The sequence below is a fragment of the Siphateles boraxobius genome, unplaced genomic scaffold (assembly GCF_051911475.1).
Source record: "Siphateles boraxobius isolate OS27281-9 unplaced genomic scaffold, OSU_SipBor_1 8, whole genome shotgun sequence".
In the NCBI taxonomy this organism is placed as follows: domain Eukaryota; kingdom Metazoa; phylum Chordata; class Actinopteri; order Cypriniformes; family Leuciscidae; genus Siphateles; species Siphateles boraxobius.
The window spans coordinates 3,621,974-3,648,741 of NW_027509208.1; the positions used below are offsets into that span (position 1 = coordinate 3,621,974).

The window sequence follows — 26,768 nt, forward strand, 5'->3', positions numbered from 1 at the left end:
ATACGTTTTAACAACTTTAAGGAATTGATAGACGTTCCCTTCAGGGATCATGCACTATGATAGAGCGTCAAAGCATTCTAGTTTAAATATGCAACTATAATGCACGTAGTTGATTTTGAATGAATAAATGTCGATATACAATGGTTACATACTGTTAAAACTAATCGTAGTGTTGAGATCTACATTTTTAGACTGCTGACTAGAACAGTGTGCATGGAAAACTAACTTTATCGCGCTCCGAGAGCCCTCTGGTGGTCGGGAGCATTTCCGTTGTGTTGCGGCTTTATTTCGTTGTGTTGTGGCTTATTTCCGTTCTGTTGTACATTTTCCGTTCAAGTCCATTGTGTTGGGGCTCATTTCCGTTGTGTCGTGTACTTTGCTTTTTAAATTTCGTTGTGTACTTTGCTTTTTAAATTTTGTTGTGTTGTGCACTACTGGGCCACCGTAAGTATCACATATACGTATTACGTAAAGTAATTTAAAACACACGAATTACGCTAATGCAAGACAGGAACACGCGTTTATCCTATTCTTTTTCGCTCAGTATGTTTTTCTCTTGGAGATGGAGGAGCTAAAAATATCGGAAATTACCTGGAAATTACCTACTTCCCACTTCTGAAGTCTTGTTAATGAGCTCGCGCATTCAAGTGCTGTTGTTGTCGGAAAAAAATGGAAACAAGGAGACCAGAAGGTTTTTATTTATTGGGAAAATCTTATTAAAGCCAAAATTATATTTAGCGTCATATATATATATATATATATATATATATATATATATATATATATATATATATATATATATATATATATATATATATATCACTCGTCTTCTGCAATTTCGGTCAAACACATGATATTTTCGCTGTGTATAAAACATACAATACGCATCAAATGGATATTCATAAAAGTAAACATGCACTACTTAACGACAAGAAGGCGATGTAGCTGCGAATACCAGTCACAGCAACAATCGTTCTCCTCCATGTTTCTAGAAAGTTTAAAGTTTCCCCCAACTCGGGAACTTGGTTATCAAGACTATCCTCGAGCAAGGAAATTCGATAAATTTACGATAATTCTCATAGCACGTGAAGGCAGCATATTTGAACGGGAAAAGATGTAAACGGCAAGTTAAATATAAATCTCAAGGTAACTCAAGGTAAAACAAAAAGGTTCCTGGTTTTAAATCATGGCATCTTAACATTTAGAGTTCATTCAAGATATTTACTTAAATAAGTAAATTAAAACTTTAATATAATTTTAAAACTTACTTTTTTAAAGCGCTACGAAGTAGGAACACCTCATTTTTATAGTGCAAGGTTAACACTCAAAGCAAGTAAAACCACACAATGAAATTTCACCAAGACAAGCACATTAAACATACATTTAAAATGCCAATCAATCCATCTGAAAGGCCAAAGTGCCATGTTTTTTTTTTGTCATAAAGATGATTGTATGTTCCTCTGTTGCTGAACCCAGCAGGTGGATTGTGTTCAGTGAACTCTGCACGGCAGAAACGCATTTCATTCAACTCCATTCCGCGTCAGAGTAAGTCATCACACAATGTCGTCTTGGCATTTCCTTCAACCACACACTGTAAACAGCTGGACTGTATTTTACAAAAGACAAGTAACTTTTAGTTTTGTGCAAACCCCAATCCAAGCTCACATTAATAAACTGGCTGTGGCCAAATGTTCTCAGCGCCTTAGCCAATAGCTAGAGGGCTCACATGGAAGGCGGTAGATTTGTTATGGAGCAAAGGGAAAAAGACAAGGGAGATTCAAGAGACGAAAAAGGTCACAGGAAATTAGTAGACTCATACACGCTCAAATATACTCCAAACATCTCCACCTTATCATGCATATATTCCTCACGCTTGTTCAGACTCTTCCCCCCCATGCTCACTTTGACTGTCTCCTCTGTAATAGGCTCCAGATGTGTTGCTGAGGGGGTGAGGTGTTTGTATGTCATCTGCTCGGGCGGCTGCGCGTACACCCATCCGAGGGGGATGCTGTCAGCCCTGATGGAGGGGGCCGGGGCCCCAGGCCTGAGGTGGTGGGGCGAGCGGGTCACAGCCTACACACATCTGGAAGCACTTCAGGTCAGCAGGGCCTGGCTGCCTGAAAGGTGAGACGCTTCGACCTGACCTGAGCACCACAGCATGGAGAGTATGCAATAGTCTGGACAGAGAACAAGGCACTTGTATACACACACACACATATACACATGAGTCATGTCACTAATCAACGCCCGTGGGTGTAAACACGGACCTCAGAAAGTATTTTCAATAGGTTGGGCTGGCAATAGTGATGGGAAATAATAACAACCCCATTCCCTGTCTTTGACTTCCCAGAATTTCTAGCGCTTCTAACTTACAGTCTTGCTCATTGTGAAACTGGGTTTGACTATATTGAATAGCATTTGCGAGTTTCAATATGTGACATCACCAGGTGATTAATAAATAAGTAAATAGCATAGAGATATAAAGAATGTCACAAAATCACTTTTTGCCATTTCAGGTTTTGCTACACTCACATACATTATATTTTAACTGTTAGAACAATGAATGATGATCATTATACATCATTGTATATATTGCATTCTATTATTATTTAAAAAAAATCCCATCAGACTAAATTAACTTCTGCAAAATAGGGCAGGGTGCAGAGACATGCACGTTTTGAGGGTTTCTGCAAGCATCTCTTATTTTTCCATCACTGACTTGCTTGTGTTCATCAACACAGTTTACTTTTATTCAATTGGTTTGGTGTTTAAAAAAAATAGAGTTTCGGATTTTGTTTGCTTTTTTTTGACGAGCAAAAAAAAAATTTTTTGGGGCATGTTGTTCTTCTATATAAATACCTCATATAAATGAAAATTTGTCTTTATTTTCCCCATAGAAATAAGTGGAAATTCACTTTCCACCATACTGTGTGACAAACATGCTTGTGGCTGTCTATTCGTATTATACAGGACAAAACTGGTAGCCGGTCTTAAAACTGAAATTCTTGAAATTTCCCCAAAGTGATCACAGTGTACAAATGTATGCATGTAAACAAATACTGAGTTTAAAAGATTCAGGGTTAAAGACATTGCAATGATCTGCGTGAGTAAATAACAAAACTGAAATTCACGCTCAAAATCACATTGCACACCCAGCAAATTAAAAGTATATCAGATCTAGAATCTAATCTGTACTTACATCTAGTTACCCGTTCAGTACAGATGTTATTTATATATATATATATATATATATATATATATATATATATATATATATATATATATATAATAAAATAATATAATACACCATGACTCTAAATGTAATGAGCTTCTGTTAAAAAATGATTTAACTTGCAATTAAATTGAAAATAATCAATTGAAACATTTGGGGGCCTTTATTGTGCCTAATCTTCACATGCTGCTGCTGCAAAAAAATAACGTTATATAAATTGAATTTGATTTGAATTGCTCTAAAACCTTTTTTTTTCTCTGTACATGAGAAATCAACATTTGCTGAAACAAAAAGTCCTGAGATTTCAGGAGTTCAGGCAGGATTAGCACAAAAATTAATACATAGCTCAGCGAGCTTTGCATAGTATTGCACAATGCTCAAAAATGATATTAAACAGCACAAATTTGTTTCTTAGTTCATTCCACGGAAAGATTTCACCTGCCAAAAGTTCAAACAGGTAAAAAATATTGTAGGATAAATCCAAAAACACATAGTAAAAGACCCAATATTAAAGAACATCGATAACCATCAAAATCTATAATATGAAACTAAATTCATTTTGGATTATTTATTTTGTAGTGTTGGTGTTTTGACTAACATAAAGCAAGAAATATTACATGCAGATATATTTTAAGTTCATGTAATTACACTGTTGCCTGCAACAGTTTCTCAATTGTGAGCTTTAAGCAAAAACAGCAAAAAGGTCATGTCTCTTCAACCGCAGGATTCAACACAATAGTATAAGATGTATTGCTTGAAAATGTTTTATTACTATATGATTTCCAAATATAAGAAGAAAAAATATGATTGATAAAAATCACCTCCAGAAAAACTGAAACATAATTTTGTTAGTGTATTGTGAGCAGATACATAGGTCACCATGGGGAACAGTATTTACCTTAAACAGTGGTGTAATATTCAAGACATTAAAAGATGTAATCCAGCCCCAGTGCTTCCGTTAGCATTGATGGTTTCAAACATCTCATGTCTACTGATTAAACTCCACAAATGTCTCTTTATTCTACTGGATGTAGACATGGAGACATTTTGGGTCACTATTTTGCCAAATCTCAGCATTAAACTTCAGGTGTAATTTTAAACCATTCAGCGGTGAATGGTGAACAACAGTCCTCCATTGTTTGTCATGAAAGTGTCTTTACTTTACATCCGGTCGATCCAAAATACAGCCAAAAACAAACAAGCAAAGAACAGCTTACAGCATCCAGACGCTCCGTCTGCCACTTCTTACTGATCTAGCGGAGCCCTACTCATCGACTTGTTCTCCAAAGAGCAGACCTTGCGTTTTCTTTACAATCTTCAGATCAGTACAAAATGAGATTGAGTTTCTCAGAAACGTACCTTCATCTGTGATGAAGAAAAAAGCCAAATGAGAGGGACGACAATGCAATTCCATTGGTTTAGGAGGGGGTGAAAAGTCATATCCGTTCTGCTCTGACACTGCAGGAGGCCAAACTCATCCAGCTCTTCTGAATTCTTCTCTTCTCAACGTCTCTTGCTTCTCTTTGTCCCCTCATCCCGTCCCTCTTTTCAGGCTTAGTTGACAGTGGGCACTTGGTTGAGGCTGTACTCTTTGGCCTTCAGTCTCAGGTTAGCAATGCTGTTGGCCATGTTCATTCCCTGTGTGGAAGTGGTGTTGGCACAAGTGGGTGGGTAGGTTGCCATGGTGCTGAAAATAAGATATGAGAATGATAGTCAATTTAAATTTTGATATGTTAAATGCATCACAATTTCAACTAGAAATTGATTAGAAATGTTCCTCAAATTTAAAATAAATGAAAATGGAAAAATTGTCTTCATGTGAACCCAAAGATAATGCCTAAGATTTCAATTGAAATGATAAACCATGAATAGAAATTTAAAAAAGTACTTGCATTCTGTGGGCAGCATTTTCTGTGGCACTCGCATTGGCCCTCCCTCCGGCCTTGGGTACCAGCTTAAGAATATATAAATAGTTAACAATTCTTCATAAATACTGCATTAATATATATGCATTTTATGTGCACAATAATGCATCAAGTGTGCGTTGAAATTGTGCAAGCTCGTTTTACTGGCATGGTCGCTGGTCAAATGCGTATCCATGCCAGAAAGAGGTTCCGGTTGAGTTGCACATTTCAGCTGCTGGGAAAAAGGTATTTGGCCGGAGTGGCAGGGTTAGTTACTCTATACGGCTTTTAAGAATGAAGATTACCTTAAATCAGAACCATAGTGTAACTAGAGTCACAAAAAATCCTGCCCGATGGACTTTTTTTCCTCTGAAAGTCAATTTGTATCCTATGGCCCAAAGGTCATGAGGGTCACAGGCGGATTTAATATGGTTTGTTTTCAGATTATCACTTCATCTTCAGGGGATCGGCCCACCATCGCTTCCAAAAAGAGAGGCGGAAAACGACCCGCTTGCCTGTCATTGTGCTACTTTGGACTATTTTACATGCGCATCGCTGCTGGGAAAAGCAGAGAATTGTCATTTTTTCCGTGTTTGCCGACACGGCCCTCCGATTCCACCGAAATTTTGACGAGCTTAAGAATAAAATTGTGCAAAAAAAATCTAATTTAAAACGTTTGGATAAAGAAAATATGGGCAACTGGAGAAGATGAAGTCACGACAAGAGAGCAGAAGACAAATACAGAGAGGAAATGAAACGAAAGCGCTCGGATAAGAAGGATTCAGAGGGTTACCTGTACGGGGCTGCACTCCCCCAGGACAGGTAGTCATTTGGACGGGGTGCGGGACGGGGGACAATAGGCTGCTCCACTGCGGTTACGTCTCCCGAGTAGGATTTGAGAAGTGAAGCGTTCTTACTGGCCAGCATCGCCCGCTCATTACGCCGAAACTTTGCCCGTCTGTTTTGGAACCACACCTATGAGAACACAAGCCGAAATGACACATTACAGTGGTTACTCCGGATATTTAGCGCACGGCGATGAAAGGCAAATTTCAGAGCAAAGCAGATTCTTAGACTCGAGACATAACTGGTATAATATTTCCCACATAGAAAACAAAGAAAATAGGTTAGAACAAAGCTATAAAGTTTCAGATTTTTATTCTATGTTCTCTGACATTCTCTGTTTGAGATTGTTACTGACATACAAATATGATTGGCTTAGCTATGATGGTATTCAGAAAATAAAACATGAACATTTATATGAATTCAATCAAAAAACTTTGAAGTCGTTTTTCCCGGTCTCAGCGTTGGCGTAACTATTTTGCTTTTGTAGGACTGCATTTTGCTGCGCTTTTTGAAATTCAGCCTGATCTGCTGGTGCACACATGTACACCTTTTTTGCAGAGGACACATCAGAAACTTGAAGAATGAGCAAACGCGCTTGTGAAACATGGTTGAAGGCAGAGCGGGGAGCCCAGATCTCGAAGCCTTGGCTGCAGCACCAGGCCTGTTGGAGGCACAGTGTCCGGTTACGCAGCGCCTGAGGAATGAGCTCAAAGTCTCTTTTATCAAAGCATTTCTGTATTGCTCCCTTTCTGGGACACATTAATTGCAGATGTGTTTGTTCTATTTCTTTCCTTTCGTTCTCCCCTTCCTTCTCTTGATCTATAAACGGGAATAATCCCCATCTTTCTACAAAAACAGTCTCATTACAGGAGAATGTGGAGACTGGCTGCGGCCTACAGCATGTGTGCTGAGAGGCAGAGAGTGATCGGCTGGGGCTTTTTAAACAATCATGCCGAACTCTGGCGATGGGGCCGATGACAGTGGAGAAACAACACAAAGCTTCAGTGTTACCATCACATTTATCTGTAACTGCATCCTTGCTGAAACCTTGAATTAGCAACTGGTCTTCATTTTTAACCTTGAAGTAGCTTTATTTGCATTAAGCTTCAGTACATTTTTTAAAATTAAAATTCTCAAAATGCACGTATTTTCTAATCAACCAGTAAATGAAGGACCTAATGGACTGCAGTTGATGATTGTGAGGTGTGAAGTTTACCTGAACTCTAGCCTCGGTGAGATTAACCCTGCGTGCCAGGTCCTCTCTAACAAAGGCATCTGGGTAGTGTGTCCGCTCAAACACTCGCTCCAGCGCCTGCAGCTGGCTGCTGTTGAACGTGGTTCTATTCCTCCTTTGTTTCCGCTTCTTCTTTTCTTCTGAGTTTAGCTGCTCATCTGGTAAAACATACACATATGATATAGTTATCTCAGGTGCTGCAGCTTTTAGATAAATGTCCCATCAGCGGGCGTTTAGTTCTCACTATGTAATATTTTATTATTGACATTTTTATGTTATCTAGTATGCTGTTGATTTTGATAACAGATGATAGCAAGATTATTATAAAATTATAAAAAGTAAAAATAAAATTTGATTTTTTCTGGGGTATTATTAAAGGGATATGAAAGAAAAAGATAAAACTCTTTGATTTTTTTTGTGCAAAACAATTAAAAAATATATATTTACTTTTATTGGCTTTTGTAGTGTTTTACAGTGGCTTGAAAAATAAGCGTTAATACTATAAAATGAATTACACTGCAACCAGTGAAGTCATCGGAGTTAAAAAACCGATGGACATCACTGTACAAAATACCTAATGAAAAATATTTTGTAATGAGCCTAGACATTTCTAATGAGACCATAAACCAGAGGCTAATTTAAATATAACACTTTTTTTGACAAGTTTTGAGTTTTTGTCCTCGCTCATGTTTTATCTTCAGTGTGCAGTTAAAGAGAGATTTAGAAAATGACAAATGCCCTTGCTTGCCGTTCTTTATCCTAACCAATAGCATTGAAAAATATCCACTGTTGGTTACTTTTACAATCGAGCAATAAATAATAAAATATGTAAAAAAAGCATGTCAAAATAGGCATATTTAGAAAGCAGTTTTAAGAGTCTATTCCCATCCGTGTCCCCACTTTATAGCCAAAAGCACAGAAGTAACTTAGACTCTCATGAGACTTGATAATCATTCAGCTGACAGCACAGACAAACTGCAGTGTTTTTATGCACTTCATGACAACAGTAGTTCCCAGATCATAATTTTCCAAAAGGATCACAAGATGAAATTTGACATTTGACCTAGGCATAGCAGGGGGTATAGTCCCTTTAGGCCTGTTGGAAAGATTGTCCAATGCCAGCATTTTATTGGTTAGAATTTCAGATTCACTAGATTGTAAAGGTCAGTTTAATTACAATTTAAACTTCCTGTTTGTTACATTTAAATGAAAACTCAAGCTGTTTAATGGGTCATGGGCTTGTTATGGGGATTCTAAAAAACGAATCCAAGAGTTTTAGTAAAAACACTAGCCTAACAAATAATGAATGAGTGAATTAATTATAATAAAACATAATATATTACACTGTGTTCAAATACCTCGTGCATTTTATTCTGATTTCCCTGTCGTAATTTCTCAGTATCTTGGAACAGGGCTCATAAGATGACAACAATATGGTCATTTGTTTTAATATACATTTCAATAGGAGTTTGATCATTGTGGGAGCTGATTTCATTAAAATTATGTTTATAAAAACATAAATGTATGTGCTAACCTGTAAATGATAATAAACTTATATTCTCGGAGGTTGAAATTCTAGTTGTGTGATGTGTGTGTAATGTTGATTTGTTAAAGAGAACTAACGGATTTATGCTTTTACAAGAGCCGGGGAATAAACGAAAAACTGATGTGTCGAACAATGTAATAATGACGACAACCTTATCTCATTTTCACTAATTAAAATTTTAATTTCGGGATAGAGAGATGAATACAACAGAAACAGTTGTGAAAAAAGTGTTTAGATTGTGCATTTCAAGAACGGCAATTTACAATCAACGCGATTAGCTTATACCGTTGCAATAAAAAGAAATAAAAAAGTGTAGGCTAATGTAAAAAACAAGAAACAGGGCCTATCCGTAATAGCATAGCCTACTCAATTTTTACACAAGTTTATACAATAATCCCCCTGTAACCTTATAGGTAGCTTAAGTTTGAAAGATAACAACAGGCCAAAATAAAAATATTTCCATTTCGGCCATGCAGCAAAACACTGAAAACACGATTTATATTAATAGACAGGCTAAGTAATGGAAGTTTGCTATTTGATACTATAATCGCATATGTATGTTCTCCGGATGCAGGATAATGATGACAAATTATAGTGTTTAAATGAACTGAAAAGCTCCAGAAAGTAGATTTAGGATTTCGGGTTTTTTTCCAACGCCCTTTTTATCGTTCCTTGGACCAAGCAAACTAAATAATGACAGCGATCTACCAGTTATTTCCACTATTTTTTCTAAAAACTGAAATTCGTTGCAGATATTCTAATTATTATATAAAGCAAATTAGGCCTATCTTATAAAAGTCAATGTAGATATTTACTGGGCCATATTTTCATCAATAGGCTACATTACGGGCTGGAATGTCAACAATCATAAATTATATACACAATGCATTTACGACCCATAAACTTTTCTCATGCGGAATCCTTTTTTCTGCTAGTATTATTTCTGGACAGACAATTCGCCTAACCTACACATTTCCTAATGAAAAACGGTGTAGGCCTACTATAATAGATTTAAAAGTCAACGTAAATTCAATTTAGTGATTTACTAAGGTAATCGTCTGACAATAGGGCTGTGTGCGGCTAAACCATATTTACAGAATCAAATAGTCAATAAATTTGATCGTATTTTTTACGCTGTAGGCATGTATCCTGTAGTTTATTGTATATTGTGCTGTCTCTGTTTAGTGGTTTTACTATATCTACAACAACACTTGATTTTCTTATGGAACATGAGCAGACACACTTACTCTCCTGCTGTGTTGTATCACTGCCGCTGGTTAAACCCGGAGATTCCAGCATAGTCCTGCCCGTTTCTCCAACGCTTTCATCTGCCTGAGAACCGACCATTTCTCTAGCCTCCTCTAGATCCAACAGGTGGCTCACCGAGAAGTTCTTTTTGGCTTGCAGGTTTTCCAGGTTGGCTGTAATGGGACTCTCCAGTCTGCTGGATATGGTTGCTTGTCTGTCCATTACATGTGCATAGCTAGAAGTCATGACGCAAATACGATACAAGAGGGGGGAAAAAACTGGGCAAGTGTATTAAGTTAAGCAAGCAGGTCCTCCTCTCATATATTTGAAGACAAACTCAAAAGTAACAGCGCCTCCAAACCGATGTTTATGTTGCCTTTGCTCACTATGATAGCTAGCTACCTATAGGAAAGTTCCCACAGAGCCAGGAGGTGCAAAATTACAACCTGGTCTAAAACTTTGTGGAACTTATTGTAGATCACGACGTCTGTTGAATCCGTTCACCCATGTAATCTCTTTCTGCAAAGTACTGTTGGTTCAATACGAAGAAGAAAAACTCCCCGTGCTCCACGGAGTTGTTGACTGAGCGCCGATCCAGCAATGCTGATGCCTTTCAGATGCATGTGCGTAAAGCGTCGAGAGGAGGCAGGACACTCCGAAGCTGTTGGCTCTCTCCTCTACTCCTCTAATCACTCACACCCACACGCTCTGGCACTTCAAACGCGCGCTCACTGGCATGCAGTGGACTGGATTGTAAATGAAAAATTGAGACCCCTGGGAGAGAGGATGGAGCTGAAAGGCTCTCGTAATTACGTGGCAAAAGACTTTGTGCTGTCTTTGACGTTTAGCAGTAGGCTACCCACCCCTCCCTCTTCCATCACAGCTTCCTTTTTCGAAGGTTAACCCTCCCCAATCTTTGAATTCCTGATATATGTAATTTATTATCATTTTGAACGAAACGGACATAAACAATGTTTAAAGTGAAAAAGGTAAAGGAATCGTCCAAATAATGGGACGGTTTAGTTGAATATAGCCTGCTATATACCTTTAGTCAGGGCAGGGGTGACACCATTTTTATTTTTTTGCATTTGAAAATGAGGTTGTCTTGGACCATTCACACAGAACGCTTTTTGAAGCGCAATACACAACAGGGGGAGGGGGGGCAATGTAGAGTGGGGTGTATAAAAGCGTTGTGTTTTTAGAACGCAATGAGTGCAACGGCCAAAGACGTCTGTCCAGCGCATATTTACATAAAAAACAACGATGAAAAGCAGCTCGATGGAATACAAAAAAACGCGTTCTATGGCAATAGTATTTCCCCCCCTGGAAAAGCATGTTTTAAAAATGCGTTTTCATTTGCTTCCTTGCTAGACTTCATTTAGCAAGGAACTTAATCTTACTCTTTTTCATTTGCTAGAAATAGCCTAATAATGATGTCGATAACTTTCATTGATTTTTTTTTTCAGTGTCCTCAATAGGCTATAGAATTGGTAATGGTTGTCGACCTTTATAGGCTACTTTATTCAACAGAAATAAAGTCTATTTAATTTCTCGGATTTTTCCCCCAAAGTTTTATAGTTCCACTATAAGAATATAACATTATGCGCATTCATTAGCGAATGTTTTGACGCTAAAAACGTTTTGTCGTCAATAAGGCTTTGGCTGCAGTGGCCTACACATCTCCAACTGGGACGGGAGTCGTGTCAGGGCATTTGGTGTGTCTTTCACAAGGTAGATGCCCATGTGTTTCAATGGCAAGAGTCTATAGGCTACTCACTGCCACAGCCCCAGATCTGGGAAAAGAACACTTGATGCCATCAAAGGAAAACGGATTGAAACCAGATGTGCTGCTTTCGTTCTTTCCATGTATTTAATTAAGCCGCTGTTGGGATGGAGTAGACCTTTTTCATCATTAGTTTTCCCTACATTCCCTCAGCTGCCAGCTCCCCTACAAGCGACTTCTCTCAACAAAAAAAACTTGCAATCGGGGTGATCGTGCAATATAGAAGACAGTTTGTAAAACCGTTCCTTTCAACCACAACCAGCAAAACGTTTTTTTATTCAAATGTCAAATCGTTGTGGCACATGTCCATCGTCGTTTAAGCTACGTCTCAGATGAAAGGCATTAGGATACATTTGTTAAGGGCCTGTCAAAAGCCAAGTTTTAAACGTTTTTTTTTCTGTTTCGTGATGACTTCGAAAAAAATGTAATCAAAAAGATCATTTGGACACCTAAATTTGCGCTTGGATTCAAATTTCCTGCATCATTTCCCTTTTAATCGAATACCATTGATTTAAAATATAGTTGACTAATGAAGTGATCTTTCCGCTCATTTGAGATAGCTAAGATTTAAATAAAAAAAACTAGTAAAAAGTGAAAAATTCTATTTTCATCATTTACGTTTTAAGATTTTATTCATCTCCAGGCCTGGCCTGTAAATCACAATCTCGCCGATATTCCTTGGTTTTCCATGACCGTGGGAACCCTGTAAATAGATGGACAGAGTATGAACTGAAAGGCTATTATATTTCGCTCTGAGTGAAAATAACACACACACACACACACACACACACACACACCCCAACGGACAAATCATCACTAAAATGTATTTTTTTGGCTAAATATTATTTCTTTGCTATAAGATATTTTATACTGATATAAAGATATAAGAGATTTTATAATGTAGGCTACATGTGTGTAATTGAAAACATAACTCATGACTCATAGCCTAACGGATTGACATGGCATTCTGATAAACAGACTCAACAATCCAGCTTAACGCATGCATTACAAAAGGAGTTCATTATTTATCGAAATAAACCTGAACAACAACAATGCACACAGCACACGTCTCAGAAAATATAGGCTATTTGTATCCTCAGAATCGTAAACCCTTGAAAACTGTTCCGTTTGTTTAAAAGTGGCTAATTTACAACAATTAAAACAGACACAAGATCTTGGTGGACGAAAATAATAATAATAGGCCTAATAATAAAAGGGCAATTTGTTATGTTCATTCTATTATAGGCTACAATATTGATAAAATATTATTCACAAGCATGTTTTGATTTGGCCTGGTTTAAGTCTGACTATATCATTACACCAGCACGGAGTAATTATAATATATTTAAGTAAAATATTGTATTAAAAATGTGCTTTATCATTGAACCAACAACAGAAGTCGTCCTGTTCGCAATTGAGCGACAGGCACTTTTAAATTCCCCTGGCACTATCAGAGCGCGCGCGTGTATGTCTGCGTGTGTTTCCCGCGCAGGATATGAAGCGCGAGCACAGAAGGAAGCACTTAAATTGTAATTAGCGAAATAAAAGCGGACTGAGCTCGCGGTCGTCTAATCAGCACCAGGGGTCAATGGACAGCACTACCGCGCGTGATCGGGTTTAACACGTCAGAATGCTCTCCTAACAGGAGGAATTAGTCAAGCACAGTTTTAGAAAGACTTGAAAGAGACTGTTTTGTAATAAATTAACCATTTACAAATACAGGCTAGGAAAAAGATTTAGGCCTAAATAAACCATTGTAATATTCGGTGTTAAAAATGTTCAGTTAAATAAATAAAAAGTTCAACAAAATTAACTTAGCTAAGCACTTTAGTTTTGTTTTAGGATTTCTGTCATGATTCTAACTAGCTTTCGTGCCTTATTTTAATCTGCGTACAATTATAATAAAAACACATTTTACACTTAATTTCCTTAACGATTTTCGGTCGATTTTGTATATATGTTAAAACATTTTATGGTTACAATATAAGATGACGGAATATGATTTTAATCATTATTAAAAAAAACGAAGATAACATTTAGGTAGCCTATTGATTTTCATTTTTCATTATCTTTCGCGAAGGTAATCCTCATTATCAAAACTAGATAACATTGACTTTCCAGAAGGCAGAATGTTTCAGTAAAAGTTGATCTTGTGTGCTTTTTTTTCTTTCTTCCCCTCGAGTTTCTCGAGTTACTTAGTCTTTTCAACCTGTCCCGGCGGACTGAGGGCACATAAATCAGAAATGCGCTCACAAAATGGGCTTCACGAAAATCTCTTTTCCTGTATTTACTTCCAGGATTTGTCAGTGCTTGTTTTATACAGTTAAACCAGAATAAAAAAAGAACATCATATGGTATTTCGTATTGTGGTGATTGGATCGAATGACCATATTTCATGCATTACTGTTAGACATATTAACACCAGTATTGTTAATATTTTTAAGACCTTGGCGTAAAAGTGACAAGATTTTAAATGTGTGGCGGAATAAAAACAAATAAACGACATAAATTCGTTTATAAAATATGCAAATATTAAATCAAGTTTCAACGTTCTTTTCAAATAACAAAGCATTACCACTAAACAATTTTCAAAAGAAAAGCAAAAATGTAAACTAATTTCCAGTGGTTTATTTCAAATATGCAGCGATGTGAAATAAAACAAAACAGGTTACCATTATTAAAATATTTTATTCACCAACGGATAATTAAAATATTGAATTCATAGCATACTTCTTACCTAGTATACGAATAGTTAAATGATTTACAAATATATATATATATTAAAACATACATTTAAAATAAGTAAAAGCTATAGTCAAAAGAATATATATTTTTAAAAAAATAACAAATAGCCTGTTAAAGGTCTTTAGAGTTGGTGAATAGCTCTGCATCTGAGGTTTATTAGAAATAGCATAAAAATATACATACAACATATACATTTAGAAAAACAGCTATGGTATTCCACTTCCCACACTTCAATCGTTTTTTCCCCACTACAGTACAAAATTGTTCTCACCTCTGCCGAACAAACTGTCAGCTTCGTAAGATTGAAAAAACGGCTGTTATTGATTTGTTAACATTCACATAAAGTCATTTTTACGAGACAACTGCCATGTACAGATAAAAGATTTAGATTTTACCATTCACTTGTGCAAAATCATGTGAAATAAATCACAACTACAAACTACCACCAGACTATCTGCCACTATTTCATTTTGAATAATGTCAGTTATGGAACAATCAGAAAAGTTATCAGTATTTAGTATTTTATAGGGTTTTAAATATGCACAATGTTTTCAAGAGATTCAGTCTGTTTTCTTAATGTAAGACAGATTAAAATTCACAATGACTGACATTCAGACGAACCACAATAAAAACATGGAATGATGCAGCATTATGATCAAGTAGCACCTTCAATGAAAACTCTCATTACTGCTCCTATTATTGCATCTGAGCTTAACGGATCATAATCAATATCCGAGCGCCATAATAAAAAGGCATTTTAGTGTTGGTAGTGATGGGATGAGGTTGTCTTGGCGTCTTACAAAAAGATCAACATTTTACAAACAAATGCAGGGTTATTGGTTTCTTCAACAATCTCACAATGAAGAAATGTATAAACCTGGTAGCAAGTGTTATGTAAACTGTCATACAGTTTAAATTGATGATGCTTGGAAGCTAGCTTAGCCCATCTGCAGAAACCTCTGTTGATTTGCTCTCCTGATTGTCTTGGCTGATCTTTGGTTCTGTAATGGAACAGTCTTTGCTCAGACTTGAGTCATCCATGTCTGCTGCGGGACTGTTTTCAGTAACAAGCTGGGAGTTGCTCTCCCTCTCTTTGTCCTGTAGATTGGTTTCCTCTGGGCTGGGGACTTCATTGGCATTAAGCTCTAACTGAAGCATCAACTCCTCCAGTTTGCGGGCCTTGCGCAGCTCATTCTGTTGGATGATTGCACACAGGTGCTCCGTCAGCTGCTCTTTCACCTCCGTCTTCCTGTGCAAGTCCATCTTAGCGGCAACATACTCGGCCTCTGCTTTCTCAAAACGCTTCCTGTCAACGATAGGAGATTGGCAAAGACAAGATAGTTAATTTTAAATAAGATAGTTGAAAACGTGTCCAGAAATAAACTGAATCGCAAGGTTAAAAAAGGCCTGCGAATGTTCTGATACAAGTAATCATTGGGCTGAATTAATAAAGTAAGGCTACAGAGGGCAGTGTTTTCAATCCTGAGCTAACAGACTTTTTTTAATCACTTTTATCATGGAAGTAGTTAGTTACTAGAGAATTTTTTTTTTGTAATGTGGCAGATTTTGAAGAAGTGGCACACAAACAACATGATGCGGCTTCCAACAAGAAGCTACTGTGAACTTGGTTTGAAGTACACTTGGAATGGACTAGAATAATTACCATGCCAGAGAATAATCCATGCTGGACTGCTCTATAAGTTTTCTGAGAACCCCAATGTCATTGGACACCGAATCATCCAGTGCTTGAAGTTCTCTCTGGATCTTCTTCAATTTCACAGCTTCAGCCTGTGTCTGTTTGGACCTGGAAAAGTGGAAGGGACAATATTTAAAATATCAAAATTGAATTTATTTAAGGTTATCATACTCCAGACAGACTGATTTTGATAATGGTTTAAAACAAGATTTCCTCTTACTTTTCAGCAATGGTCTTTGTAAGAAGAGCTTTTCTTTGTTTATTCTTCTCTTCCATTATCCGTTGCTCCCACTGCAACTGCTGGAGACGGTTCTTCTCTCGGCTGTTATAAGAAAAGTTTGGTGGAGTCTTACAATTTAAGTCATTACAACATAAAAATAACACGCATATGATCATCCACATTCAGTCTATGTTATATTAATATAACCAGTAAAAGATTTTTGAGTTATGGATATATAAACACATTGAAGTATATACAATATTAGGACAGGCTGTTTTTATATTGGATAATATAAAAGGTGAACAATTCCACAAACAAAAACATGGCAACGTAAATACATGTATACATAAATATTTCCATTATACAGAATATATTTTTCTTCTAATTTTGGTGTGAGATATAATCCAAACATGTTCTTGTATAGTAATAAAACAATATGTAATATTCCATATGAAATATAGTACAAAATATCTTTACATATTAATATCTGAGCTAGTGTTTTGCAAAGGATCTAGACTTACTAACAATTCCACTTCCTGTTTGTCCAGCTCCTTGAAGACTGTTGGTTGTACGGACTCCACATGTGATTCTCGGTCAACAGGTTCTGCCTCATTCTGCGACTCTGGTTTGGATTCGTCCTGTGATTTTAGAGGAGCAGGATGACTGACGACAGGTGGGTCTGGGGGCTTGGCCAGCTGCTGGTCAGGTGAAAGACACTCCTTCTGCTTGGCTGTCAGCTGCAGAGCCCTCTCCCGCTGAAGCTGCTGTCTGCTCCGGTTAGTCGGAGCGGGTCTCCGGCCACGACCCAATGTGACCGGTACAGCCTGGTTTACTGGGTAAAGCAGTTTTATCAGGATTCACCCAACAAAATAATATAGTCATTAAATATAGGTACTGCATTCCAGAAACTAGTGGACTGCCGATTGACATATATGTTTTGATACACGGCTTTTCTGTGTTTAATATAATAAGTGAAAAGAATCGAGTGAAGTTTTCTACATTTTTACTCACTGAGATCGCCGCTGTGCTGCAATCTTTGTAGTTCTTCCTCTGAAAATCCAGCCCACGCAGCCATTTTCAGTACCCTATAAATTTACTTGCTAACCGGTTTTATCAAAGACAAATATACTTGGGTTAAAATGTTATTTTTCAACACACACATTCGGAAGTTAACATTACGCTCTCATCTGGCCGCCATGTTTGTGTATACTGACTGACTGCCACGTTCAAGACCCTAGAAAGGCCCCCTTTGCGTGTGCCCTCAGAATTTGCCTGTTTGTTTTTGGAAACGTATATTTATTTTAGTACAATGTTGCGAATAAATACATTTTAAAAAAGTTTTTTTTTTACTTTTGTATTATGTATTGTTTTATAATTACAGGAAACTGAGTTAGGTGGCTTACATTTACAATTTCTTCAGGCACATATCAAAATAAACATGTTCCTTCCGTGTGCTTAATTGTAATGTAAATAAGCCCTGCATTCGATTGTATCTAATTATCTAAAGAAAAAAAAATGCGTATGATGTATGCAGTATTCAGAAACAAATAAGCAAATAAAAAGATTTACTGATCTGCTGAGATCCAGAAGTGTGGAGCTAGTGAATGCTTTTCTATTCCATGAGTTGGTGGAAAACTGTAAGCTAAGTAGCTCTACTTATTTCAAGAAAACTGTTACAAAATGTTTACAGCAATTGAAAAAAAAAGTTAGTCTAACAAGTCATTTTCAGCACTGTAAAAAATTAAGACCACATAAAAGGTAACATAAAAGATAACACGGATAACACAAAAACTGTCCAGTATTAATAATTATGACATTTACTTGACTACTTTAAATAGTTTTGCCTGACTTTATTGTATGTAAAATAATGTGAATTAATGCTTGTATATTATTTCATAGTAAACAGTGACATGGTTTGTTATACGTTTTAAATAGAATAACAACATTAAAGTCACCATGAAACCAAAATTCTTGTTTTTTATGTAATATTGCAGAATTTAATGATTTAACTACACATTTTATGTTAAATCATGTGCCCTCGTAATCTTTAATTCAGATAACTTCCCCTCCCTCTTGCAGTGACTTCTCTTGATGATGTGTTTACTGGCTTGAGGGCGGGGCAACCTGTCACTCACATGACATGACATCACAGCGATAGCAAACCACAACCATCCAATCTATATTCAATGGACAAAATCAAATCCGGCCCTACACTTTTTCTCTGATATACGTCACAATAGGGAAGGAAAGACTATCACAACTTCCATTTTATGACAACTTTATATCCTTATGCATTGGCCAATGGATTAAAAAAGTTAAACTGTATTGTTTTGTATCAATATTTCATAAAAAGTGTTTAAATATTGTACGAAAATGGTTTGGTTTTTAGTCGTCCTCCAGGAAAGCTGTACATCAGACTATTGGAGTCAATGGCTAATTTTGTTTATCCTCCTCTTCTTGCTCCAATTACCCTCTTCACATTCACTGAGCCATCCTGCACTCCTAGTGGTAGATGGGTCAGAGGTTAATGAAAGAGCATGCTTGGTGATAAAAAGCATGAAATCCACAGAGAAAAGGAAATGTCAAACAGTTGTATTGAGTTTCACTTTTGCTTTATTGCCAGAAGCACCCATGATTGTGGCAGGAGTAAGCGCTCTGTGTGGGGCTATGGGAGGCCCTGTAATTTGTTTGGATCAACTGCTTATCTGTGTGATCTGGCATGTGCTGCCAAATTAGTACGAGTTAACTCATGTCTGATACTTTTGCTGCATTACTGATGTCTAATTTCCCATTATTACCATTAGCAACAGTGAGACATTCTGGGTATGACCTCCATTTGTGGTGGATGGTTGGGTTAAGTGTGTTGAGCTGCAAGTTTTGGCAAGTAGAAGCACTTGGTGGTCAAACACTGTCAAGTGTAATTTCAAAAATTATACATGTAGTCACTGAAAGATATACAGTAATCAATTTCGATTTAGAGGGTTTCCCAATTGCATGTACAGGAAAAACAAGAAGACTCTGGCCACAATGCATAAATGAATGAATGAATAAATAATAATTTTCATTATTCAGAAAATATCTATTTTTTATTATTTTAATATTATCAAACACGGCATATAAATAAAAAATGTAGAATACAATATGAAGTGTTATAATACGATATTTATACATCGTGTTCTCCAGAACGATGCGAGAGACTGATAAAGTCAGAAAAGTATTACTTAATGTCACATTATTGCTGCTAAAAGTGCTCTACAAGCAATTCAATAATTTGTCTGTCACACATGTTTGATTTATTTTTGTTAAATAAATAATGACACAATATGTCATTTGTTGTTGTCCATCTGAGGTTGTATTTACCTCATTTTAAGATCTACCAAGGACCAGATGATTTTTTGTATTATGTCTTGATACATAAAACCATAGAATTTAAAAGGGTGTACTTACTTTTTCACGGGCATAATATAGGGAATTGTCTTGTTTAGTTATTTAATTTTGTCGTTTTTAGAGGGTTTCCAAACTTTAGTTATTTAATTTTGTCGTTTTTAGAGGGTTTCCAAACTGCAAAACAAGGCACCTCTGGTCACTGATTGATTGAATGAATATACTGTTTTTATATTTTAAATACATTTAAATTGAATCAGTTTTCACTGTACTGTGTCTGATTCAATCTGGAACTGCTAAACTTTCGAAAATGCACTCTTTTGAGTCTTTTCCATATAATATGTCAACATGTCAAACACGACACCATCTAAGTGCTTCACATAAAATTTTTAAATGTCTCTTAGAGTGATTCTTCACAAATATCACCCATTAATTCATTTAAATTGGCAGCCATCTTTGACAAATTTGATGCGTTTGGCCCATTTCCATGACATAACACTTCATCCAGACAGAAAACCATAAATAAAAGACTGGCAGCTAACGGTCACCTTAATTCTCTCTATCTCTCTTTTTTCTGCATGTCAACATGCCGAGGACCAATATGCTCCTGGCCCCCCAACCATTCCTCAACTGTATTTAGTTAAAAAGTCAAGCACCGTTAATTGCCCTACACAGGGCAACCAAACAATCACTATCACTTTACAGCAGCTTTTTAAAGGCAGACTCACATCTTTGATCCATCTGGAATTATTTGTGCACTTTAAAGGAGAAACACCTCAGGAAAGGATAAATGTAGACTTTGAGAAGACCGACTGATGCATGGTCTCCATATGGCAGGGCAAGTGAACGTGAGCTTGTTTTAAATTAAGATGGAAGAGTCTTTAGCAAAGACCTGACCATATTCCTATTACAAGAAAAGCCTGTGAGGAACGTCCACCCAAAAAACAAGGAGCCTGAATTTGTAGTTCATATGTTTAAACTTCAGAGCGAGAATGGCAGTGTTAGACTGTGTGCCATACCTATGGGCAGAATAAACTTGCACTTTATTGTTCAGATGTGTTGAGTGAAACTGTAGAGTCAAAACATTCCTACATCTGAATGAATGAATTCAGAATAAATATGTTTTCATGAGATACAACCCAGTCCTCTCCACAGGATTGAAACAACATAAGGAATCTTGGCATGAGTAATATTAACCATGAATGTCCTAAATGGAGTAATTTGTGCAAGTAACATCACCCAACACCTTGGTAACAAGTTCAGCTTGGCTATATAATCTAAAATTAGACAGATAAAGTTACTTTTAGATACAATAGGTACATATATGAATCATATGGAATGATTTGAGAGAGAGAGAGAGAGAATATTGAAGGATTCATTTTGTGTTATAGCATATTAAATTTCTTTTGGCTGAGAAAGATAAAAAAACAGGATTTGGGTTTCCATTCTATTAGACGACCAGATGAATCGCATAAAATTGAACATTTTAAAACCATGTGAATAAAACAAAAAAATTGCAGTGCAAATGAATACAGCTTTATGTTCTTAGAGTTACTTAAAGGTAATATTTTACAATGATGGTAGATTTTAAATCATGACAACCTACCATTTTTAATTCAGTCAAGACTTTTCCTGAAAATAATTAATTCATTTATTTGAACAAAAAGTCATGGGAACAGCTGTCTTCATTTTTTATGCACTTGCAAACCTTTATTTTTGTATTATTATTATTTTTACACGTTACTTTACATATTTACCCCTACCAGCGTGATATATTTCACAAAACTGGCTGTACAGTCCAATATGAAAAGCTTTTTATTTTGTGTGCCAGATCAATTCTCACATTAGATAAATTTGACATTTCAGACCATGTAAGGGAAACAGGAAGTTTTGCTCTATTGCTAGTGTGTCTTGGGAAGATAGAACAGATCTGGCTATATATTAGTTCGACGGCAGTGTATAACTTATAGGCAATTAAGTAGGAATCAGCGCAGGAACAGCAAGTGCACGTTGTGGCCTCGCTGTGACTTTTAGCCATCAATAAAAATGCACTTCCCTTAATCAGTCAGGGAACGGGTCAAAAAGACAAACAGCCAATTGATGGTTGACCTCAAGGAAGGTTGTGGTCAATATGGGGATGATTAGGGGTCAAAGCTGTCAAAGCAGGCAGATGTAATGGTTTCAAATCCCACGTTTTAACTCTCCCACATTTGTGTCCGTCACAGACCGGTCCTTTCTGTTTATGCTGCGAGAGTTTCAGTTTCCAGTCGTGGCCATCTGTAAAGAGTTTACGGGACCAGAGACGGATCTGTGTGATGTCATGCGATGATTTAAAAAGACAGAAATTACCCTGTGATCATTCCCTGACTCTTTCACTGTATGTTTATCATAAAATTTAACCCATCTCTGCCTTATTTAGAAAGTAAAAAATATTTTGGTCCCACTTTATATTAGTTGTCTTTAACTACTATGTACTTACATTTAAATAAAAATTAGATACAATGCACTTTTTTTTATTCATGATTTGACATTAAAAATACCTGCATATAATTACATATGTAATGACATCTAAAATAACACTGTTGACCCGTCCCTTACAACTTAACACACCCTTAGTTCTATCCATACCACCAAACCTGTCCCTAACCTTCCCCGTATCCCACCTCAATGGCAGCATAAGAGTTTTGCAATAAAACATGGACACAATAAGTATTGATGAAACCTAATATAAAGTGTGACCTTTTTTTTTTTTAGGTCAAGTTAATAATGATTAACTGTTTTTTTTTTGTGGAAAATGTCGAACCAATGAACAATGCAGGTGGGTTGGATTAATGCTGTTTTTTCAAATAGTCTTACACTGGAAGTGTTTTAGTTTTATTTTCATTCTCTTTCTTCTCAGCATGCACTTAATTAATGTGATTGCATTATTTGACCATTTTATTTACTTGATTTTTTTTGCCATGTTAAAGGTACACTATATAACGTTTTCTTTTCAAACACTTCCATTTTTTAAACAATGCTCTCTTTTCCCGTTCCCTAATATATTTAGCCCTACTGGCATGATGTGGCATTGATTGACATATTTAACTTAGTACCTGTGAGTTAAGTTACTAGAGGTCACCAGAACAAGAACATTTTGGCACATTTCCTGAATTGTGTCACCTGAAGCTAACTCCACCTATATTTGTGCCAAAACCACTTGAATTAGCAGCTTTGCTCTGACCAGTCCAGGCTCTGATCCAGGACTTCTCCTGTTTAGCCACCCACCGCACATCTGGCAGAAACCTCAGACATACAGCAAAACAAATTTCAAGATGAAACAAGGGTAGTTTATGTAAGAAACTTGAGACAATAAAGACGGTTCCACAGAAATGTTCTCTGCGCTGAAATTGATAAATAGTTAAAGGTGCAAAGTGTAATATTTCTTTTGACAGAAATGCAATATAAGATCCATAACTATGTTTTCAGTGGTGTATAAAGACCTTGCATAATGAACCATTATGTTTTTATTACCTTAAAATGAGACATTTATATCTCCATAACCGCAGGCACCGCAGACCTTCTATGGAGGTCAACATATTGTGTCATCATGTTTCTACCATAGCCGACAGCGAACAAACAGCGCTACAGAGCGCGTTTCGTCTCTACCTTGAAAAAGAAGTTTTCAGTGGTGTATAAAGACCTTACTTAATGCACCGTTATATTTGTATTACCTTAGAATGAGCAGTTTCTGTCTACATACTCCGCAGGTTCCCTTACATTGAAATGCGCTGACATGTTTCTACAGTGGCCCTAAACGGACAAACGCGTTTCGTTACTAGGTTGTTCTTCGTGCAAGGAAGCAAGTTCAGCGAATAAAATTTTCCTGTGAGCCACCGTAACTTTTGTTGGTTGCAATTCGTAACCTCACCACTAGATGCCGCTAGAAATCACACACTGCACCTTTAATAAAGGCATGATTTTTTTTATAGGTTTATAGGTATAAGTATATGTTAGTTTAAACATAAACAAGTTCAAATTAAATATAGCCCCTCCACTGTATTTATGTTCAAATCTTGCTGTCTTTATAAAGATTTGTTCACCCTATAATGAAAATTCTGTCATCATTTACTTACCTGTATAATGTAATGGTATGTAATACAAAAGAGGATATGGATGATAAGCGCAAGCTGGAGAATTCACACACACATTCACACACAAGAGTGACTGAATAACATGAGAAAATAAACCATTATACTTTTTCAGTCTCAAGATTCTACACAGCAAATTATTTGGATAGTTAATGAAAAACATTCTAATGTGATCATTTAAGTATTTTAGAGTGAAGTCTGATATTGTTTAACGTTAAACAGATTCTGTATGAATCATGGGTCATTTACTGTTTGCACAGATCTTATTGGTAGGAATGAGAATTGCAAGGAATTTAATGTTTTTGGTTCCTTAACTTTGAATGTAAAGATACTGTAGTTACTTAGGGTACTTCACTGATTTCTCATGAACCTTACAACATAACACAGTATCAATTATTGGTTCATGGAGCCGGATATGACATTATTGACTTGCAGAAACAGTTCAGTATGTGAGTTAGATTACTGAAAAACTGCTTCAACTGATTTTTATGCTTTTATGATTCACAAAAAAAAAAAAAACTTCAACACTTGTCCCATTAATAGTAACCCGCCACTTACTATTTTATTTATAAAAAAATAAAAACTTGCTACGTGTATTGTGCTGGACTAACTGGGACTACTGAAAGCACTTGCATATTGTCGCCTTATATTGTTGGTTTGATTGCTTCTAATGCTCTCCTCATTTGTAAGTCGTTTTGGATGAAAGCGCCTGCTAAATGATTAAATGTAAACGTACATGTAAAAAGAACTGGCTCAAAAGAGTATTTGCTAGGGAATCAGACTTCACGGGTCGTACTGAATAGTTGTGTCCCAAAATGACATACAATGCACTTATACTGTGCACTATGTACTTAACCGACTAGTGTATAAATGTAGTGTTTTGTCATCCAGCATAAGCCCTTGCCCCTCCTGTATGTAATTAAAGCTGTGACAGTTGAGTACTGAAATTGGGATGTACCTAAAGTTTTTGTTTCACTAAAAAGAACCATTTCAAAAGAGTCATTAGCTCAGGAATCGGAGTTCACTGGTCGTGTTGTACGTTTTGCTCTGCAGGAAACACTATTTTGTATACAGTTTCGAAAAATGCATGTGCGGAAACGAACCACATGAAATTCGCTTGGTTTTTCACTTTTATCCTAAAAAAGGATTTTTTAGCTTTTTTAGCAAAATATTTGAACCACTTAAACAACAACTAGTTCTTGCATTTGCTCTTTCTCTCCCAGTGGTTTTCTAAAAGCTCATTAATGAACATCTGTTCATAATTTTTTTGAAGTGTACCCATCAGCAAGATGGAATTGGCCCACCCTGAGCCCCCATCAGCAGCCACTCTGTGCCCGCAGCCCACTCAGCCCACCTCAAGATGCATGCAACACCAGCCGCAAGGCCTAGAATAGTTTATATGGGATTTGTAATGTATTTACTACAGGAAAAACTGGCACAGTCACAGCCACCTTCTTCAATACAAGCATGCCACTGTTGTGCGCACCCCACCCAACAGCAGCCCCCTAATGTGAAGAACAGTTACTGTAATGCATTTGTTCTGTTGTTATATTAAACACAAATGCACACATACACACATGCGCCTGGGTGATTTACTGCCTCTATCTACTTTATGAATGTAATTAAACATTTACAGTTATTTTGCATTGGAGGAAAGTGCTGCCTGTGTGTTTTGTGGAAGGTTTACAGCAGCGTGAGATGTTGTTGAGTTTTAACAAGAGGCCACAGGCTTTCTTTGATGTGTCAGCTTGTCATTCGCAAGACAACGGTGTTGATTATGGGTTTGGTTTTCTTTATTCTAAAATCATTTAATTATCCTCTGTCAAGTTGGCTTCATTTGGAACCAAACAAAACCATAACAGCTGTAATAAAACACTTTTTTGGTTTAACCTTCAGCAAGCCAAATAAGTGAAACAACAGCTGTGTATGCAGTCTCAAGGCTTACATGTGTGTATGTCAACAGGTTTTCCTCTGTCGATGATACTTAGATGTAGTTTATGTTAGAAGACTAATATGTTTGACTTAGGATAGAACTGAAGACAGTCCAGAGTAAATTCGAAACAGGTTAGCAAATGTTAGCTGTGCTTTCTGGTTATTGTTTTATTTTAGTGGCATGGAATGTAATGCTGAATAATATGAGTAATGGCTAAATTTTCCAGAATGCATGCAATGCACAACGTTTTTATATTGTCAGAGTGGGTTATATGTGGTCATTTTTATATGACATCTGATGTTTTCTTTTTTTTTTATTAGCTTCCAAAATGAGCATCCAACACAGTGTTATTTTCATATCATTATTTTTGATAATATTTTGAATTATATTTAATTTTTTTATGTTCTGTTTTTCTTTCATTTTAGTAATTTGAGTAATTTAGTAAAGTTTTAGTTATTTTAATAATTTAGTAAATTGTAGTAATTTGTAATTTTGGTGTGAGATTTTGTCATTTTATTAGTGTTGGTTTTCATGTCCATATAGTTGTTTTTTTAATTTATTTAAATTTATTAGTTTTAGGGTACGCTTCCATGACAATGATGTACTAAAAACAGAAACTTTTTTCCTTTGCGTTTTTGAAAAGTTTCGCATACAGACAACAACATTGTACAAATGATCACCATTAACACGGATATGCGAAAACAACTAAAAAACGCTGTATTATACGTGCCAGGCCAGTAGTTGGCGATGTAACTTTGTAAAGAAACACTATGTTTCTATAGACAGAAAATGTAATATGCTTGCGCATGACGTCACCATTTTCACAGATTTGCATTTTTGTAGTTTACACAGAGACGAAAAACCATA

At 36.4% G+C, this 26,768-nt stretch overlaps 3 protein-coding genes across 7 annotated transcripts; 1 reads left to right on the forward strand and 2 right to left on the reverse strand.

The window, feature by feature from the left end:
* The first annotated feature begins 543 nt into the window (after positions 1-543).
* LOC143729611 (uncharacterized) lies at positions 544-25,542 on the forward strand. 2 transcript variants are annotated; one of them, XR_013200027.1, is made up of 3 exons: positions 544-691; positions 1,926-2,124; positions 6,541-7,041. XR_013200027.1 is itself a non-coding variant. In XM_077220946.1 (3 exons), exons 1-3 carry the CDS (start codon positions 670-672, stop codon positions 25,360-25,362), a joined length of 342 nt encoding a protein of 113 aa, XP_077077061.1. In that variant the 5' UTR covers positions 544-669; the 3' UTR covers positions 25,363-25,542. The 2 variants fall into 2 exon arrangements, 1 of the variants encoding a protein (XP_077077061.1); XM_077220946.1 differs by lacking the exon at positions 6,541-7,041 and adding an exon at positions 25,242-25,542.
* Positions 3,981-10,935, reverse strand: prrx1b (paired related homeobox 1b). Of its 3 annotated transcripts, none has more exons than XM_077220944.1 (5): positions 10,010-10,935; positions 7,199-7,374; positions 5,930-6,111; positions 5,125-5,186; positions 3,981-4,919 (listed from the first exon to the last, which is right to left on the reverse strand). In XM_077220944.1, the coding sequence occupies exons 1-5, from the start codon at positions 10,254-10,256 to the stop codon at positions 4,864-4,866; spliced, it is 723 nt and encodes a 240-aa protein (XP_077077059.1). In that variant the 5' UTR covers positions 10,257-10,935; the 3' UTR covers positions 3,981-4,863. The 3 variants fall into 3 exon arrangements, with proteins under 3 accessions (XP_077077059.1, XP_077077060.1, XP_077077058.1); XM_077220945.1 differs by having other exon boundaries at positions 5,121-5,186; positions 10,010-10,760; XM_077220943.1 differs by lacking the exon at positions 5,125-5,186 and having other exon boundaries at positions 10,010-10,811.
* Positions 14,659-17,694, reverse strand: gorab (golgin, rab6-interacting). Of its 2 annotated transcripts, none has more exons than XM_077220941.1 (5): positions 17,466-17,694; positions 16,980-17,286; positions 16,455-16,556; positions 16,202-16,342; positions 14,659-15,844 (listed from the first exon to the last, which is right to left on the reverse strand). In XM_077220941.1, the coding sequence occupies exons 1-5, from the start codon at positions 17,527-17,529 to the stop codon at positions 15,472-15,474; spliced, it is 987 nt and encodes a 328-aa protein (XP_077077056.1). In that variant the 5' UTR covers positions 17,530-17,694; the 3' UTR covers positions 14,659-15,471. The 2 variants fall into 2 exon arrangements, with proteins under 2 accessions (XP_077077056.1, XP_077077057.1); XM_077220942.1 differs by having other exon boundaries at positions 16,976-17,286.
* Positions 25,543-26,768: the final 1,226 nt, after the last annotated feature.

What these genes read in the sequence shown, in the direction of transcription:
- LOC143729611 (XM_077220946.1), top strand. Translation starts at nt 670, where the DNA reads ATGGAAACAAGGAGACCAGAAG. An exon ending in GGAAACAAGGAGACCAGAAG is followed by an intron (nt 692 to 1,925) that starts GTTTTTATTTAT and finishes CCTCTGTAATAG; the next exon opens with GCTCCAGATGTGTTGCTGAG. An exon ending in AGGGCCTGGCTGCCTGAAAG is followed by an intron (nt 2,125 to 25,241) that starts GTGAGACGCTTC and finishes ATTTTTTTGAAG; the next exon opens with TGTACCCATCAGCAAGATGG.
- prrx1b (XM_077220945.1), bottom strand. Translation starts at nt 10,256, where the DNA reads ATGACTTCTAGCTATGCACATGTAATGGACAGACAAGCAACCATATCC. An exon ending in TGATACAACACAGCAGGAGA is followed by an intron (nt 7,375 to 10,009) that starts GTAAGTGTGTCT and finishes ATGTTTTACCAG; the next exon opens with ATGAGCAGCTAAACTCAGAA. An exon ending in TCACCGAGGCTAGAGTTCAG is followed by an intron (nt 6,112 to 7,198) that starts GTAAACTTCACA and finishes GTGTTCTCATAG; the next exon opens with GTGTGGTTCCAAAACAGACG.
- gorab (XM_077220941.1), bottom strand. Translation starts at nt 17,529, where the DNA reads ATGGCTGCGTGGGCTGGATTTTCAGAGGAAGAACTACAAAGATTGCAG. An exon ending in ACAAAGACCATTGCTGAAAA is followed by an intron (nt 16,343 to 16,454) that starts GTAAGAGGAAAT and finishes CCACTTTTCCAG; the next exon opens with GTCCAAACAGACACAGGCTG. An exon ending in ATGGATTATTCTCTGGCATG is followed by an intron (nt 15,845 to 16,201) that starts GTAATTATTCTA and finishes TATCGTTGACAG; the next exon opens with GAAGCGTTTTGAGAAAGCAG.